The sequence below is a fragment of the Cuculus canorus genome, chromosome 18 (genome assembly GCF_017976375.1).
Source record: "Cuculus canorus isolate bCucCan1 chromosome 18, bCucCan1.pri, whole genome shotgun sequence".
NCBI classification, from domain to species: Eukaryota; Metazoa; Chordata; class Aves; order Cuculiformes; family Cuculidae; genus Cuculus; species Cuculus canorus.
The window spans coordinates 925,192-943,602 of NC_071418.1; the positions used below are offsets into that span (position 1 = coordinate 925,192).

Genomic DNA, 18,411 nt, shown 5'->3' on the forward strand with positions numbered 1-18,411 from the left:
CAGACACCAAAGCCTTTATTTTCCCTTCCTTTCCCATGCTGAAAACCAGCATGAAGACCCAGTTAGTGACTTAAAAACAACATTTTTCTTTCTTTTAGTGCCATTTCCAGTCGGAAAATGAGAAGCCAGCAGGTGCAGAGGACAGGGCAGCAGTTCCTCACCCTGAATTACTCTCCTCCCTGCAGCCTAGCAGGAGCCACGAGTGAGAGACCAGCTCGCTGAGCCCCTGGGAGTGTCTTCAAATCTATTCCTCCCACCACGCCAGGCCACAACAGTCCAGGACCAAGGCCTGGGAGCCCCTCTTTGCCAGCTGCTCAGCCGACACAGCTTCCCCAGCCTCCGCACCACCAGCTCTCCGGATTTCAGGGTGAAAAGTAAGCTGGTCAACTTGAGCTTTCTTGCCCCGAGGGAAGCGAGCTGAGGCTTACCCTTGCCTGGGATGCGTTTTATATAGATTTAGATATTGCTAAAAGTATATTCTATTAAAGCTCTTATGTTAAAACTCAGTTACATAACCTTGTTTATTGGCTTATCTCAAAAAAGCAAAAGATGACGTGTTAATAGGACATCTGGCCGGTTTTATCAGCTTAGTTGTAGCCAAGAGGACCACCAAGAGAGCTCTCAACCACTTAGCGATGGCCAGCTAACGCCAAGAGCCTCTCAGACCATATGTATGTGCTCCAAGCCAGCCAGAGGGCTGTATTGACTACAGGTTCTTTACAGACCTGAAGGGTCCATCCATCACTCTGAACCAGGACAGCTCAATAGCTTTCAGCTGCTTCCCAGCATGCGGCTTTCGCAGGCAAAGCCAACAAGGCTCAGGAAGAACAATTACAGCCCCGACCGCAGCTGCCTCACGGATCAGATGCAGCAGATACAGCATCATGGCCAGCGCCTGCATCCATTTGCAACAGGACCATCCGAAAAACAGCCTCATTCCTAACTGTCATCAGAACTCACTTGTTTTCATGCTCCAGAAACTCATCCGTAAACACTGCATCTGTCTCTGGCACTCACTGAGTAGAGAATTCAACACTTTCAGACAGGTTGGGTAGGAGCAGGGTATTGACCTGAGCAAGGTGAGACCAGGAAGATGGAGCTCGGTCAGTGCAGCAGCTGCTCTGGGAGCAGAGCAAGAAGAGTTTGAGAGTTCCTGAACAAACACATTTGTGTGGCACAGGGCTCTCCTAGCAGCGCAACGTTAATGGCTGTCAGACAGCAGGGCAAGGATCTCATAGTTGGAATAGGAAGATGGTGAAGATGTTGCGCTGCTCTTTTCTTAAACGGAGAATCACAGAGCCATGGAATGGTTTGGGTTGGAAGGGACCTCAGAGCCCATCCAGTCCCACCCCTGCCATGGGCAGGGACACCTCCCGCTGGATCAGGGGCTCCAAGCCCCATCCAACCTGGCCTGGAACCCCTCCAGGGATGGGGCAGCCACCACTGCTCTGGGCAACCTGGGCCAGGGCCTCCTCACCCTCACAGCGAAACATTTCTCCCTAAGATCTCATCTCAATCTCCCCTCTTGCAGCTCCAAACCGTTCCCTTCGTCCTCCCCCTGCACTCCCTGATCAAGAGCCCCTCCCCAGGGGCTGCTGACCCTGCTGGCCACAATTCTGACGCCCCAACCACTTCTTGAGGCCCCAAACACTCTTCGTTTTCTCCTGCTCTTTCTCCTCCAAGCCTTCCTCACCCTCATTCAGAACCAGAACTCATCCCAAACCAAATCCTTCCTTGGAGGCTCTGGCCTCCCCTCGACAGAAGCGCCACCATCTCACATAAACTTCATCTCAGGACAGCATCAGCTCCACCGCTGCAGACACCGATGTTTAGATTTCCCAGCTGTTTAGCAACAGCAGCTCTCTCCTAAAAGCCCACGCAGCAAACGACCCCACCCTAACGAGAGCGAGCTGGCATTTAGAGAGAAGGTTCCCGGTTCAATGGAGGACTTGGGCACCCTGGCTGGAAAGCTGAGAGCTGAGCGCTTTATAGAGCACTACGGGTTTGCAGCATTCCCAGAGCAAAGATACGGAGAGGCAGACACAAACTCTACTGAACCAGCACCTCCCAGAGGAAGCGTTGTTTGACTCCGTGCTCAGACCCAAGACGAACCTTTTGTACACGCTGTCAGGAGCGGCAATTCTGACACCAGCTCTGCTTCCGCAAGGCATCCCTGAGCTCAGAGCTATTTCATAACCCAGATCAGCACTGGAAGGGACAGACGCAGCAATACAACAAAAACCAGAGATCGAACAAGATGCCAGGAGAGCCACGGACTGCGGGCTCTCTTCCCACCACTGTTCCTGCTCTCCTCCAAAGTGCATTTAGAGACATCTAAGGTAAAAAAAACAACTCAAAAAGCAAAATGGGATTTACCAGCATCAACACAGGTCAGAAGTTCGATCCCAGGTTGGAAGCTTGAATCAGACCCATCTTCTTCAGAAGGACATGGAGGGGCTGAAGCACATAAAGAAAAGGGCTGGAGAACAAGTGTTATAACAGCTCTCAGCACTGGCAGAGGCTGCCTAGCAGGTGGTGGAGTCCCCATCCCTGGGGGGATTTAAAAGACGGGTGGATGAGGTGCTCAGGGGTGGTTTAGTAGTAGACAGGGATGGTTGGACTCGATGATCTCAAAGGTCTTTTCCAACCAATCAATTCTATGGTTCCTCAGTAGAACAGGTTCTTAGGAACTGGTGTCCCTGTTCACATCCTCAGGGAATTTTTAAGGCCGACTTTGGAGAGAAGTACTAACTCCAAGGTGCTTTCCCCACTCCCATTTAGGACTCCTCGATAAAGAGAGCAGAGCTTTATAACACTTCAGAGATACCTGCGGCTACAGCAGAGCCCACCCGCAGCCTCTGGGAGTGCCGGGCTCCAGCTGCTCGTGCTGGGCTGCAGCGCTTCTCAGCTAAAACACACCAAGGGAAAAGGGTCTCGAGAGCCTCGTGGTGCCCCTCTGCCACCTCCCCTCCTCTTCACCAGGGTGACAGGGCCAGGTTTTCCTCCTGCATGAGCTCATATCTCAAGCTAGAGAGCCAGATGGCACAGCAGCGAGGGCGGCGATCCAAGCCTTCGCTGCTAACGCTTCACCCCTTGCAGCGGGCAGTGCAAATATAAACACAGAAAGGAGCCTGACTGCTCAGAAAGGAGATTTTTCAGAGAGCTGGGGGAAAAAATAAAGCTGAAGATCCCCAGCCTCTCAAGGCTGGAGGCAGAGCAGCAGCACAGGCCGTGCTGATAGGCAGCAAGTTATCAGCAGACAAGCGATTACACAGCTCGGAGTTGGTTGAAAAGAGATAACCCAGCACCAGGACAAGGACTGCTCAAAGGAGCGCAGAGGCAAGAGGTATTTGAACCTCCAGATCCCCCGCAGAGCCAGGAAGTCACAACGAAGAAAGGATGCAACTGCCAGACAGCCCGCAAGGAATATTTATAGATAAAGAAACAAGGGCAGTTATGCTTTGAGTGCAGCAGGCGTCTGCTGCCACAGCAGCTCCGGTAATGAATGTGCTGCTCTCGGGACACCCGGCAGAGTGTTCTTGTCCTGCCTCCCAGGAGGCACCAAGCAGCCCTCACCTGCCTCCCTCCCCAGCACCACAAGGCAGGGTACAAGAACGCCCCAGGAACCAAATCCTCGGCTGCTGCCGGGCAGTTCTTGCCAGCGAACAAAGGGCATTTCACCCCTGGCACCCACTGTGCTGGGTGCTGCCTCTTGTGCTGCTTCCAAATGACCTGCAAGACATGAAAAGCAGCTCTGCACCTCCAAAGCTCCTTAGTTTAGTGGATCTAAGCATGATTTTCAAAGGTTCCATCCGGTCCAGCACCGGCTGACAGCAGCCTGCATTTGACTGCCCTTCCACAAAACACGTGTGCTCGTCCCGGCTGATGCCACCGCAAGCTATGGTCTTGCTGGGCATCCAACACAGCAAGGAGCAGCAGCAACGGAGCAGCCTCCGCGTGCAGCTCTGGGAAGAGACGGCCAAAGCAGCACACGGATAGGGAGGCAGCACCAGAGCTCCCCACGCTGACCCAGGGCCGCTGGCCATTTCTGGAGCTGGCCCAGCTCTGAGCAGCAGGAACTTTCCACTTTGGAAAGAACGCCCTGGAGAAAGAGTTCTTCCTCCACTTCAAGTGAAGAAATTCAGGCATAAAATGTTTTCAGAAAGTCATTTGGTGCGAGGATTGCAGTCCCTGGCACAGCTGGGGTGCGCAGGATGCCAGCCAGCAGCAAGCTTGCACTCTCTGGGGTAAATACGCTTCCATTATCATCTCTCACAAGCGAAAGATGGAGGCCAGCAATAGTCCCGAGGTGACGGGCAGCTAATTTTTCATCATCGGAGTATTTATGGCACAGCCGTTTGCAGCATCTTGTAATCACTTTACCGCCTCCTTGACCCCTGGCTCCTTCTTATATCGCATCTCCTAATTGCATCTGAACACGCAGGAGGGAAGCAGCAGAGTGGAGGTGCAGGAGAGCCAAACACTTGGTTTGGGATACTTGGAAGGACAGCAGAGGAGCTCCAGAGCCAAGTCTGGCTGAATCCTCCCCAGGCTATGGAACAGAGCCTTCCTCCTTCCTAACACCTTCAGGGTCAGCCCATGTCTCCCTTTTACTATATCAGCGTGCTACAAGAGATTAACAAGTTCCCTGCAACCAAACGTGAAGGTATCATCATTTAAGAGATGGGTAGATGAGATGCTCATCGGGGATAGTTTAGTACTGGACAGGTACGGTTGGATTCAATGATCTCAAAGAGCTTTTCCAACCAAACGATTCCATGATTCTACGATACAAAAGCCCCCAGGTTGGACAGCAGGAAGCGAGGAGACAGGGACCAGCATGGATGCACAGAGGGTCTGGCAAACACATCAGCAATCAGCTGCTAAGGAGGGCCTTGGGTCCAGCAAGGCTCCGGATGGCCACCGACCCTGTGCCTGCCACAACACAAACACTGTCTCCACCATCGAGCCGTTATTCCTTCCCTACAAACTTCTCAGCTGAGTTTCTCGCTGCTCTTCCGCTGCCTGGAGGATACGTTTTCAAGGACAGCGCTACCCCATTCCCTGAGCCAGGCAGGAGTTACCTGAAGGGAAAGAAACCATCGCACACTCTGTAACTACTCTGCAACAGCACAGAAGTGAGAGATAAAGCTGTGTAGCCTGAGGCTGGCAGGGAGCCTGCCCGCTCCCAGCCTCCGCTCTGCCTTCCCCGCACACCAAACTGGTGCAACAGGCACGAGGGATAAGTTCTGCCTGAGAGCATTACACCGACCCCAGCGTACAAGATAAATCCCAGCTGCATTATTCGTATTTATAGTCCTGCTTACAGAAGCAGGAGCCATGTGTGGGATTTGCTGATGTCGTCCAAAAATACATATTTTAGGATAAAAGCATCAGTGATCTCACCCCGACACGGAGCGCAATTTAGGAGGATGTTCAGAAGTTGCAGACTTATTTAGGACTAGAAAGAGACACGGGTCTGCCCAGGGCTCTCTCCGTCACCGCCTCTGGAGATGCTCTGAGCAGCACTGCTGCCCCGCTCTGCCGCCCGGGCGCTTTGCACCTGGACATGGAGGAACTGATGATAATTTCAGGGGAGGAGAGAGCAAGGCTGCTGTCTGACTCGATGAAAACGCTGACGCGAATCAGGCAGGCAGCAAGGTCAGAGCTCTGTTTAAAAACAGAACCAGTGTTAAAGCCCCACACAAATCGGCTATTGGGAAAATGGCTCACACAGCGTCTCCCAGTGCTGGTATCTCCGATCCTGGATTCTGGGATGCCGACACCAGCACTGTACAAATAAGCCTGCCCAGAGGAAACGCATTTATTACCTATTTTCCACAAAGGTGTTCCAGAAGTGAAAGATCCGCAAGTCTGCTGGAACAGCCCAGGGCAGGACGGGAATTGTAAAAGGCCCTTTTAAACCTTTACGACTCGTGCAGCACAGGAGTGATCACAGACAGACATCAGTTCCAACCCCTGCCTTGGTTCTCAGTATCGAGAGAGAACAGCGTCAGCTTCGGTGCCTGATGCCCAAGTGACCTTACTCCAAGGACAGCTTTATTTAGGAAGAGCAGCAGCCTGGCTCCTCAGCCTCGCCTGGGAGGCTGTCGGGCAGCAGGGGCTGCAGTTGGAGCCCAACAAACAGAGCTGGTGAGCTCAGAACTGCAGGAAGAACACAAAAGCAGAGACATACCTAGAGCTGCTGCTTTACTCCATGGGTTTGGCTGGCTTGCTTCCAAAGTTCATGCCCACCATCCATCAGCACTTGAGAAAAAACAGGCAGCAAAGCATGCAGGACGCTCTCCTGCAGGGAGGCCGAGCACATCTGAGCCTCTGCCCATCACAGCAGCCACCCTGATGCTCTTGAGCACCAGTAGTGCCTGCAGAACATCTGGCCAGGCACGCGGCCAGCAGCACCGCACCCTGCCCTCCCACACAGCTGGAGGGGATGCGGGAAGGGTTGGCCCTTCAAAAGCTGTGTCCAGGTCCAGAGGAGGCCACAGAGATGATCCAAGGGCTGGAACACCTCCCGTACAAAGACAGGCTGAGAGAGTTGGGGTTGTTGAGCCTGAAGAAGAGAAGGCTGCGAGGAGATCTTAGAGCAGCTTCCAATACGGAAAGGGACACCAGGAAAGCTGGGGAGGGGCTCTGGATCAGGGAGGGCAGGGAAAGGATGAGGGGAATGGTTTTCTGCTGAAAGAGGGGAGATTGAGATGAGATCTTGAGGAGAAATGTTTTGCTGTGTGGGCAGGGAGGCTCTGGCCCAGGGTGCCCAGAGCAGTGGTGGTGCCCCATCCCTGGAGGGGTTCAAGACCGGATTGGATGGGGCTCGGAGCCCCTGATCCAGTGGGAGGTGTCCCTGCCCATGGCAGGGGTGGGACTGGATGGGCTTGGAGGTCTCTTCCAACACAAGCCACTTTATGACACTCTCATTCCAAGTGACAGTGCAACCCAAGCTCCGCTTAAGGAAAAAACACTTCTCATCATGAAGTAAGCAGACAGCTCTGTGCAGAAAACACATTCCAGTCTCCTGCACTATTGATTTTCCTGTGAAAAGAAACAAGCTAATCCCTCAAACTTAGTTGCTTCAGTCCCTGGCCTTGTCATTGCTCCCCTATGGTACCAAGGGCTGATTCCCACCCAGCCCTGCCGTGCGGAGCCGTCCCCTGTGGCTGATGTTTCTTTTACTCAAAATGCAATCAGTTACAGGCAAAGTAAGAAAAATCCCACTGCAGAGACTGAGCTCCAGCTCTTCGCTCACCAGTCCGAGTTTATATACCACTTGCACAACACCGCAAGTCAGGAGAAGCCTCTTATTTGCAAGGGTAGTTATTGTTTGAAGCTCCCTTTGCCTTAGGAATCATAAGGGGTGTGGGAAACTCCAATAGAGCCGGTTTGTGTCACTGGCAGATGAGGAGTGAGCAATCGAAAGGATTTATTGACAAGACCACAGCAGAGGAATGGACCGGGATGAAGGAGGCAGGATTTATGCCATATTAACGAGGCTGCCTGCCAATTGCAGCCTTATTAGTTGCACAATACAAACCCATTGAGAGCTGCCTTCCCGTCCCACACCCAGACACCATCTATTTTAAACGAACTTGGCTCCTGTCCTTCTTCAACCACTTCAGAGCGAAGCAGCAACTTAACTGACCTTACTTTTTGGAAGCTGACTAGGAGAGAGGCATGAGAAGACTCCAATCAGCCCCGGAGGCTGGGCTTTGCGCCAAGCGAAGCTGTATTTCAGAGGCACCTGTAACAAACAGTTTGGGCTACAGATATTTATGCTTAACGCAGTACTAATTCCTCTCCTGCCACAGCAACAGCTCAAAACTCAGGTGCCTGTTCATACAGAAATGGCACAATATTCCAGATCCTCATGAGGCTTTCAGAAATGGATCTGTGCAGAGAAGGAGCAGCCACCTTTTGTGTACATTTGTCTCTACTTCTATATAAATATCATAACAAAACACTTCAGAGCATTTGCAGGAAAATAATGCAATATCTTTGCCAAGAAGGTCTCACCATGAGTAACTCCTTATTGGATCTGCAAGGTGACAGCTAGCAGAGCCCCAGCCCTGCTGCCTCCTTCCTGTAAGCTGAGCTACCCTGGAATACAACAGCGCTTCACACCAGTAGGGTGAGCTTCCAGCAGCTCCCCTTCCTTCCCCATGGCTCTCTCTGGGATCCCAGGGCAAGCATCCCAAAGGGTTTTGATTTATGTGCTGTGCAACCAGCCCTCCCTGCTCCAGCTCCTTTCCTACTGCCAGCTCTCAAGGTCTCCAGACACAGAGACCTGGAAGAATAAACATCTAGGAGAGAGCAGCTGTGACCCACTTGTTCCTGGATGCTGCAGGGCGCAGCTGAAGAATGCCGGGCAGAGGAGAGGCGCTCGCTGTGAGGGGAACAAGCAGAGCAAACCCAGGTGTCCTTGGAAGGAGCACTCTGCTCGCAGCACTCTGCTCCAGCTCTGTTGCTCCAGCTCCCTGATGGTGAGAGACAGCTTAGATTGAGCAGGGATGTTCAAGTGCTGCCAGGAGGGCTCCCCTGGGAGATGAAAAATAAGACAAAAAACCCACAACCAAAGCCCACCAAGGCCAGAAAGGAACTGTGAGCTGGAGAGATGAACAGGGAGGCCACCAGAGTCTCGTGCACTGAACAAGCTGATAAAACTAACCAAGTGCAGGCAAATTGTCTGGAAAGATGCTTTCTGACAACAAAAATCACATGTACCTTTACCCAGAGCAGGGTTGCGCGCACACACACACACACACAGAGCAGTCAGGAGGGAGAAACGCCAAGGAGGGAAGCAGAGCACGTACACCAGCGGCACAGAGCACGGTGCTCCCGCCTGCAGCCCAAGAGGGCCGGGAAGGCAGCACCGCGCCAAGGCAGACGGGATCTACATCAACCCTTATCAGTTCAGCCTTTGCAGCTGCCGATTAAGTTCTGCTGGCACTGAGCGACTGTGCGTGTCCTCAGTCCACCTTCCTCATCCTCCTGCCGCTGCAGCCCGGCCCCACTCCGCTCGCTGGGTATTTTGATCAGAGCGCTGGGACGGGGTGACATTGTCCCTTCCTAAAGAGGGACAGTGATTGCCTGCACGCCCGCTCATTTTATTCACTGCACAAGCACGTTTCCGACTGGGATAATCTCCATTAAACCATCTGCGCTCCCACCGTCGCTCGGCCCGCGCCCGCTGGGCTGCCTGCGATACTGCAGCATCTGCGAGCCGGCACAAGCGGATGCTGCGTCCCTTCCCAATCAGCTACAAACCCAAGAGACGCAGACAGAACAGACGCACCCAGGAGCTTTGACGCGCTCCCGAGCCAGGCCACCAGCACTACCCGTGCAGTGCCTCTCCTGAAAGGGGCACGGCTCCTCCTGACAATGTATGCAGTTTCGTTTCCATCACAGGAAGACATCAGGCCCCAGACTGCCAGAAGAGGAGGGCTGAGAAGAGACTGAAGGTTTCAGCCACGACAGCTGCCCTGGTGCAGAAGACAAGTGCCACTTGCCAGGTCATGAATGCGTTTTGGAGCAGACACTCTGAATGCTGCTGAGCCCCAGGATTTAATCTCTCATTTGTCTCAGTATCTGCTTTCTAGAAACAGGGACGATCATGTCACACCCCTACATCCCTGGAACAGAAAGACAAGGAAGTGCTGGAATGAGAGATCTGAAACTCAAATCCACTGCCCCTTCCCCGCAGCTTACATCCATCCACGGAGCGTGAATCCAGCGTGGAGGGAATGCAATCCTGTCCTTAGCGCTGCCAACCAGACAGCCAAGGGACTTGGGAGCCACTTCAGCTGCCGAGGATGTGACAGTGTGGTGACGGAGCTAGAGTGGAGATGGAAAGCCATCCATCTGCTTTAACTGTAATCAGCGCTCGCCTTCCACAAGGTCGCTGGGCCATCTACCACTGGCCTTTCCTCCTGCCGCTCTGCCCGGCACGGTCCAGCCCTCGTAGGCACGGAACAGTGCAGGAAGGCTTTCCACCCTCCCAGGACTCCTGTGGTCCCAAAGAGCAGGCAAATATTAGCAGCAAGGGATGGGACAGGAGCAAAAGTCTATTCCAGTCTCTCTCACCTTCCCTTATTTGCTTTGCCAGCCTTTATTTTCCAAGGCAAGTTACAAACAAGAAGCGAGATAAAGATTTGTTCAGACAAAGGTTAATAGGGGCCTCACAGTCTCCGAAGACTCTGCAGCCACACTTAGGTGTGAAATTCCGGAGCAGCAATAAAGATGCTGCGCAGACAAGCAAAGTCTCCAGAGAAGAATTTAATCTATCTAAATATTCTCATTATGTACATAGTTTTCAGCTTCCATTCACAGTGATCAGAGCAGAGACGGCTTTCAGAGCCCTTTTCGGACAATAAACCGTGAAATAGGATTTTTATATCAGTCATTATTCGCCTTCCCACCCCCACCTCCAAGAGTCAATGTTTGAAATGGGTTTTGTCAAAAAGAAGACACAGCATTGGGAGAAAAGAGCCGACAGGAGGAAGGCAGCACGGCTCTTTGGCAGCGCGGTGGTGCTTGGCATGAGACAGCTCCCGTTGGCACCATGTTCCCAGTAAACCTCAAATAGATTCTTTCTCCTTATAGTCCAAAAAAGTCTTTCTGTGAGGTCAGAAACAGAGCAAGGAACGGAACGCTATGGCCAGAGACCTGCTTCACCAGAACAGGCAGGAGGGTCTGGTTACACCCACCCATCTTGCTCGTAAAAGTCACTTAACCTGAATGCAGCACTAAGGCGAGGTGAGAAAATTAGAGGCAGGCATCTAGGACAAACGGGCTGATCCAAAACACTCGGCTGCTTTCTTTGGGGATCGCAGTGTCCATCTGTCTCCTTGCCACAGGGGAACTCAGCCTGCAAAAAAAGACCTTGTTTGTTCACTGAAACGTGGAATCCCAGTTATTCCAACAGGCGAGAACTCAAAAAGAGAAAAAGTCCAGAAAAGAGCGCACTTTCTCCATGGATCCAATTCCCTGGGACCAGAACAGCAATGAGTCTGGTGCACCTCACCCCTCCTCATCTCCCAGCGCCTTTTCCCCTTCGGCCCAGCAGGTCTCGGCTTTCCTTGCCTGTCTAAGACTCCACTTCCATGCACAAGAAACTCAAACAACATTTGTAGAGGTGGTCACAGTGTTTTGCTATCAGATTTTTGGCTTGAAGTCAAGCGACTTCATACCCCTGTCCTCCCTGGGTTTCTCTTGGAGTGTTTAAGAGCTCTCACCAGTGCTCACCAGTTGTGCACACTGCAGACGGGGCAGCGCAGGGAAATCACAGCCAGCAGGGTCACCGCAGAGCAGCCAGACTTGAAGACGGTGTTGGAACTGTGGTCTGAACGTGTTATGAACAATCACCTCCCCTACTCCTCTCCAGGAAATCATCATCATCTTTTGTTTTCTGAAGACTAAAACCACACAGGGCAGACAGGGAGTGGGACCGCAGAGCTGGAGGTCCAACCAGCCCCAGTTTACTCCCATCCCCACCCAGTAAGAACCACGAGAGCCCTTAAATGGAAAACCACAATCAGCACTCAGCAGCGATGCAGGACCCCTCCTGTAACCCACCCACTGCTCTGCTCTCCCACAAACAACCCCCACCACTACCAAGAGGAAAGCACTTAAACCCTCATCTCAGTTACTGAGCGGGGAGGATTAACCACTACCAAAGACTCCGCAGATATTTATGCTCCAAATCCACATGAGACAAGCAGAAGGAAAAGCTCCTCAGGGAGTTACGTACGCAGACGGCAAGGCGAACGCTTACTCAGTCTTAATTTTTTTAATTTTTCAAGTCCTAACAACAATTATCTTCATGAATTATAGCCCCGATAGCTGCGAGACGCAGGCAGTAATTAATGCACGTCTGCCTTTCCCGACTCGCTCCTTCTGCTGGGTCGGGGAGAGTTATTGAAATTCAGGAAGGAAATCTTCCATCTTCTGGAAGTTTTAAAGAAACAGACCAAGGCGCAATTTAATAAAGCAATAATATTGCTCTTAAATAATTAACCAGGCTTTGACACTTACTGATATTGCTGAGGCCCAGCTCTTACTTTTGCAATAACGCTGGAACAAGAGCACTCAGGGATGTGATCCACTGCATGTCCAAAATGCACCAACTTCAGCATCTCTTCCGAGAGGCTTTACCCCTGGATTTCTCTGCACACTCACGGGGTCACCTTCACTCCTTAAAATCCTCACCCAGACCCTTAAGAGCAGCCGCACAATGCAGCGCTGGTGCACCTTGCTCTTCCATTTCGCCCTGCTGATAGCTGTCTCCGTGTACAAGCGCTCAGCTCTCCCCAAGCTCAAGAGAAGCATGCCTCATGCTTTGGCAAACACCCTGGCTTCCGGCAGAACCGCAGCGCGGTAACGGATGCCAGTGCATTGAGGATGGCGATCCTCAAGCAGACAGAAACTGTTACGGAGGCAGCACACAGCACCAGATGCAGTGTGAGCGTGCTGATTCCATCACCTCTCAAAAATCAAATTCTCCTGCAGCATAAACAACTGCAGTCACATAAAGAATGCACTGGAGAGAGCTTAGAACACTCCAGTGGGTTGGCATGGACACAACATGCGCTTAAACAACATAGAACCACACAACGCGAGAGACGGAACTCAAACTCAGAATTGCAAGGATCACTCTGATGGCCACCAAAAGAAAACAGAGCTACGTCACAAAGAACAGAGAGGGGGTATTTGGCCCAAAAGGTCTGACTGAATCAAAAGCTTCACGCTGCTCTTGTTGACTTGAACCACATTATCTCTACAGGAAAAAATCCCTGTCCACTAGGAGCCAGGTTTAAATGGCAATAACAGTAATCCCAGCTTCGGGAACTCACCAGATAGAGCCTGTAGGCATCGATCCGTCGAATCGGCCCCCAGCACTTGTCTGTATCGTTGTACTTGGTGCCATCTCCAACATTGCAAGAATGGTTGCCAGTGGCGCTGCTGGGAGCGGAGAGAACAAAAGACAGTAATTAATTAATTCCTAGCAGACGTCTTTCCCCCTCCTACATTCAAGAAAGAAGAATGAGCAGAGACCTGAAGTGCCCATTCCTTCTCTCCATCCCTGACCTCTCACCTTCCTTATATTTTCTGGGCTGTGTAAGGCAAAGTAAGTCTCCGAGAACCATGCGTTCAAAGGGAAATGCTTCAATTCTCTGCAGCTATTTACAAGTTTGGTTACTTGGTCATCACGCCAGCGCGTTTGGGTCACATACACATCACTGAGGTTCGTCCAAATCATGAGTCCGGCACAGCCCAAATCCGATCAAACCCATCTCTTTCATCATCTGTTTCTTTGGGAAGGGAACTGGTCTCAGTCCAGACTAAGAGCATGAAACATCTCCACTCACTGGCCACAGGCTTGGTGAGCACCACACCTCTCAGTTCTCACCCAAAGAGACAGAGAAGCTAGAACCTCGCACAGAGAATTGCAATCCAACTGCTGAGCAACAAGTCCCGTGCCTGGAAGCACTTAAGCTGGAAGTACTTCACACCTGAGGACTCAAAAAATCAGGTCAGCTACTTTTCAGGCAGGCAGCGGGGAATATAAACCAACTTCACCTTCCCACCTGCAGGCACTGAGCTGTTCTTGAGTCCTTGCTCTGCTCCTGTCTTCAGGAAGCGGAGCTGATCCCAGTCAGATCTCTCACCCCACCATATCCCCAAGCCTGCCCCCTCTCTGCCAGCAGAACCCCAGCAGGGAGCACGCTTACCAGGTCACTTGCATGAGAGAGACTGGCACGGCTGCTGCGTAGATCGCCAGGTCTCCATAGAGGTAGATAATGATGCAGAAATAGAAGAGGTTGACACCCACTGCAGGAAAAGAAAATATCGTACAGAGCAAATCAGACAGAGACTCAAACTCCACACTTCAAACACACAAAGTTTTGTTAAGATCTTAAAAACAGATCACCATTTGCCTCCAAGGTTTCATTCTTTCTGCAGCAAACTCCACCCCAGGGTCACAGCAGCAGCTTCAGGAACTCGGCCCCAGTGCAGGAACTGAGGGGACGTGAGGTGCCTCAGCGCTCCACGCTGCCTCCCTCAGCACCCAGTCCTGGCACCTGACCCTCCAGTTCAACCCACCCTCTGGTCGCTGGGCAAGACCAACAGGTCCCACATAAGTCATCTGCCAGATGAAGCTGTCAGCCTGGAACAGCCACAGGCAAACATCTTGCTGACACACTCGGTGCAAGCGCAGCTTGACAAACAGCGACATGGAGAAGATGCTTCTAGTCCTCTGCAGTTTTCCAAAGCCTCTGCTTGCAAACCTGCAGGGCTTCCACATTCGGGATTTGGCCCTGCAGAGCTTGGGTTCCACAGGGTCTCTTCTCCCTGGTAGCCAGGGACAGGAGGAGGGGAAACGGCCTCAAGATGCACCAGGGGAGATTTCAGTAAAGAAATTCCCCCTGATATCCAACCTAAATCTCCCCTGGCACATCTTGGGGCCATTTCCCTTTGTTCTGTCACTGGCTACCAGGGAGAAGAGACCAATCCCCATCTCACTACAACCTCCTTTTAGGTAGCTGTAGAGAGCAACGAGGTCTCCACTCAGCCTCACCTTCTCCAGACTAAGCGGCCCCAGCTCTCCCAGCCGCTCCTCACAAGCCTTGGGCTCTAAACCCTTCCCCAGCTCTGTTCCCTTCTCTGGACACACTCCAGCATCTCGATGTCCTTGGAGCGAGGGGCCCAAAACCGAGCCCAGAGCAGTTTCTGGTTTGCCCAGACAGACAAAGGCAGATCTTGCAGAAACTGCCAGCTCCTTCCATAACATTCCCTCTTGTTCTCCTCCTCTCCGGCTGAAGGTGGCTGCACAGTGGAGGAGACTCTGCACTGATCTGAAGATGGCAAGAAGCTACGTACCAGCTTTCTCCCACTGCCTATTAAAAAGAGTTGAAAATCGTAACAAATACGTGGGCCAGAAGCTGCAAGACATGAGCATAGGACAGGACAGACTCGGATAAACGTTCTGGTTTGAGATCTGCTCAGGATCTCCAGCCTCAGCCGCCCTCCACACACAGAGTCAGGCTGACAGGGCCAGCTAAGCCACACCAGCACCGCCAGTATCCACCAGCAAACACCAGAACCCCTTCCAGTGCCATCCTCCCTGCCTGTGGCAAGTCCAGGCAGCAGCTGTCTCCCAAACTCATCTTCTTGAAGGAAGGAAGGCTTTGGAGTCAGCTCTTTTATAAACTGCTATTGCCCCTCCCTGATCAATACTTCCATTATTGGACAAGAAACAGGAGAGGAATCAATAACTTCCTGTGGGGAAACAGTGTGATTGATGCACCCAGAACCCATTACTGCAATGAACGGCTGCTCAGCCCCAGAAGAAAGCACCCAACGTTGTAAAATAAAGAAATCAATAAATGAAAGCAGTTCTTCAGAGCCAGCTCTTTCCAAAGCGCACACAGGGCCTTCACAGCTCCCTTTAAGGAAGCAGACAGCCTGAAATTGAAATTTATCCCCAGCTCCCCTCCCAGCACTGCGGATCCAACTCCTGTCAGATCGCTGCAACTACAAATCAGTCAAGAGAAAGGAGCCGGGAACTCGCTAGAAATCAGCAGCTTCGAGGTCTCTGGCAAAGCTCACCTCAACCTTCCCTCTGAAGCCCTTGGACACCTGGGGTTTGGATCACAGAATCATGGAATGGTTTGGGTTGGGAGGGACCTCCAAGCCCATCCAGTTCCAACCCCTGCCATGGACAGGGACACCTCCCACTGGATGAGGGGGCTCAGAGCCCCATCCAACCTGGCCTTGAACACCCCCAGGGGTGGAGCATCAATGTTTTGTGTACCATGGACAAACCTTGATCCAGATGTTTTTGAGCTGGGAAATAGCAGAGGTTGTGCTTGAAGCCAGGAACTCCCATGAGCCCATTTCCCAGTCCAAGGCAGTAGGGACTGGTCATGGAGCAATGGCCTTTACTGAAGGCCATCCAAAGGAAGCACCTCAGCCAGATCTGCAGAGGGAGGTACTTAATCTGTCTCTTCTCTGCACCGCTCAGCAGACCAGAGGGTGCCTCTGAGCCAGGGCTCAGCAACAGGATAGCGATGGAGCCTCATCGCCAAGCACCGAGGAAGGGAACACAGCAAATGAGTTACAGCTGCCCTGGACCCTTTGCTGCATGTACCTGCTCTCATCTGGAACTCACAAGCTATTTCAAGTGCTGGTCTGCACCTCTTCCAGCTGCCGCCCTGCAGAGGTTCATCCCTTGCACTGCGCTGAGCAGGGCCCGGGAAGGATCCCTAGTAGAGGCATCAGATACCTCTGGCTAAAGCAACAGCAGGAAGAGGGATTAAGACTAGAGTATCGAGCAGTTGGCATCGCTTTGCTATGAAGCAGACATCAGTGCATTTCCAGCACCCTCTTCTGGCTGAGCAGCAGCCAGCACCGAGACAGAACGGTCTAGAAGGCAACTGCCCCGAGCCAGGCTGTCTTTGGAGGGTTGTTATCATCTCACCCCAGAATGCAGATGCAAAGCAGGGGCCTTCTGGACTTGCTCTGCCTCCCATGACTCCCAGCTCTCCCGCAGCTGGACCCTCAGCAACACTGACGAGCCTTGTTACACGGTGCTTGCTCCCAGAGCGCTTCCCAGCCATCACCCTGCACAGGGTGACAGACAGACAGGGAAGAGCTCACAGCAACTCTTTACAAGCAAGAAAACTTGCCTGAAGTCAGAGAAATCCAATGCTGCAAGCAAGACTGAGAACAAGATGTCTCCTCAGAAGTCTCTCACCTTCACTCAGGGGGTTCAGGGAAGCCCCAACATCTCACTCTCAAGTGATACAGCCAAGATGGAACTGGCAAACACCGCAGCTGGGCCTTACTGCTTTAGATAGTGGAGATCACAGATGGCAGACGCAGTTCAGAGTGAGGTTAAGGGCAGTCAGAAACGGCACTGACTTACAGTTACTCATCTGGAAAAACTGGGCTCACAACCTGCAGTGTCTTGGCCAGTTCTGATGGTTCTACCACCAGCACCCTCCCTTCATGTCAGTTCTGACCCACCTGGCCCACAAATACCCTACACAGTGGGGTGAACACAGCCCACAGAGAGATGGAATGACGCTGCTGGGTGGAATCATCACAAACCCACACTGAAAGGCACACAAGCTTCAGCAAAAGCCAGACCCACAACACGCAGGAGGACCCGAAGGGACTTAGAAAATGTGAATCGCTTACCTTTATTGAAGAACATGGAAGCCATCTGCCCCATTTCCACCCTCTCGGTGATTTCAAAGATATTGGGTGAGCCACGTCTCTCTGCAAGTTGAAAATAAGAAGCATTTCAACCAGTCCCTCCAACAAACCCTGAGGCCAGACCATCTGAAGACACTTGGGAAGCTCCAGCAAGTCTGAAGGATGGTACGTGTGACTGCAGAGTCACCAGTCCAAGCGCTCAGCTGAAGTTAGTTTAAAAGTGTTTTCAAAGTAAGATGTTCTCATCTTAGTGACCTAGAGGGAAAAGATCTTTATCAGACTGCAGGAGGTGAGCTGAATTCTCAATGAATCTTATCTTGCAAGTGCTAAGGACTTTGAGATGTGAGCTTGTGGAGTTCAGGGTGAAACGGGCAGCAGCATCCTGCTCTGCTTGCTGGAGCACAGCGGGACTCTGGCTGCGGAGAAGAGGTCTCAGATCCAGAGAAAGCATGATCTGGGTACTTACGAACTGACAGGATAGGCCGTGTCTCTGCTCGCTCGTAGCCATCCTGGAGGAGAACGTCAGTGTCAGATACTCCAGAGGAAGAATCCTCATCCTCATCATCCTCCTAGGAGAAAAGATCAGATCACAGCTGAGATGTCTGCTCCTCACAGCACAGGCTGTGGCACCACTAGTGTCATGGTCTCACTTCCAGAAGCTCAAAGGAAGGTCCCAAGCAGGGATGGGCAGGACACACACGCAAAGGTGACACCAGGGAGCACGTGGCCAGGGCCCGGGATGCTGCGCAGAGCAGGAGAGGGCACTCACAGAGCAGGAGAAAGAGAGCGACCAGCTCTGCTCTCCTAACCTAGGTCACGCACAAGCAACAGGGTCCAGTTCCTGCCGTGCTGTGTGGCACGAGGAAGGTGGAAACTTCCAGCCGATCTGCAGGGCTGCAGAAATGGTGGGAAAAAGCAATCCAAACATATCTAGTTTCAGCCAGCCAGAGCAGAGGCCTGCCTCCCAACTCCAATGCACAGACAGGCAGGGATCTCAATCAGTGCAAAAAATGATGCCTCGCACTGATCCAGAGAAGCTACTAAAGCCAGGATCCAAAAAGCCACAAGTAAATTTTATAGCAAGGACATCCTTCAGGACTGTCCCCTGCCTGTGATACAGCCCGAGTGGCAGCAAGGACATTCCAGGCTGTCCCAGTTAAATGACCTGAGATCAGCAAG

At 52.2% G+C, this 18,411-nt stretch overlaps 1 protein-coding gene across 3 annotated transcripts in view; it reads right to left on the minus strand.

The window, feature by feature from the left end:
* Positions 1-18,411, minus strand: part of TMEM104 (transmembrane protein 104) — a 39,278-nt gene that overhangs the window by 16,781 nt on the left and 4,086 nt on the right. For 2 of the 3 annotated variants that reach the window (XM_054082995.1, XM_054082996.1), the window contains exons 5-8: positions 17,699-17,801; positions 17,215-17,295; positions 13,743-13,842; positions 12,864-12,972 (exon numbers count right to left, since the gene is read on the minus strand). In XM_054082995.1, the coding sequence (XP_053938970.1) occupies positions 12,864-12,972; positions 13,743-13,842; positions 17,215-17,295; positions 17,699-17,801 (393 nt within the window). The remainder of the gene's footprint in view (positions 1-12,863; positions 12,973-13,742; positions 13,843-17,214; positions 17,296-17,698; positions 17,802-18,411) is intronic. The other variant, XM_054082997.1, reaches the window with a different exon arrangement.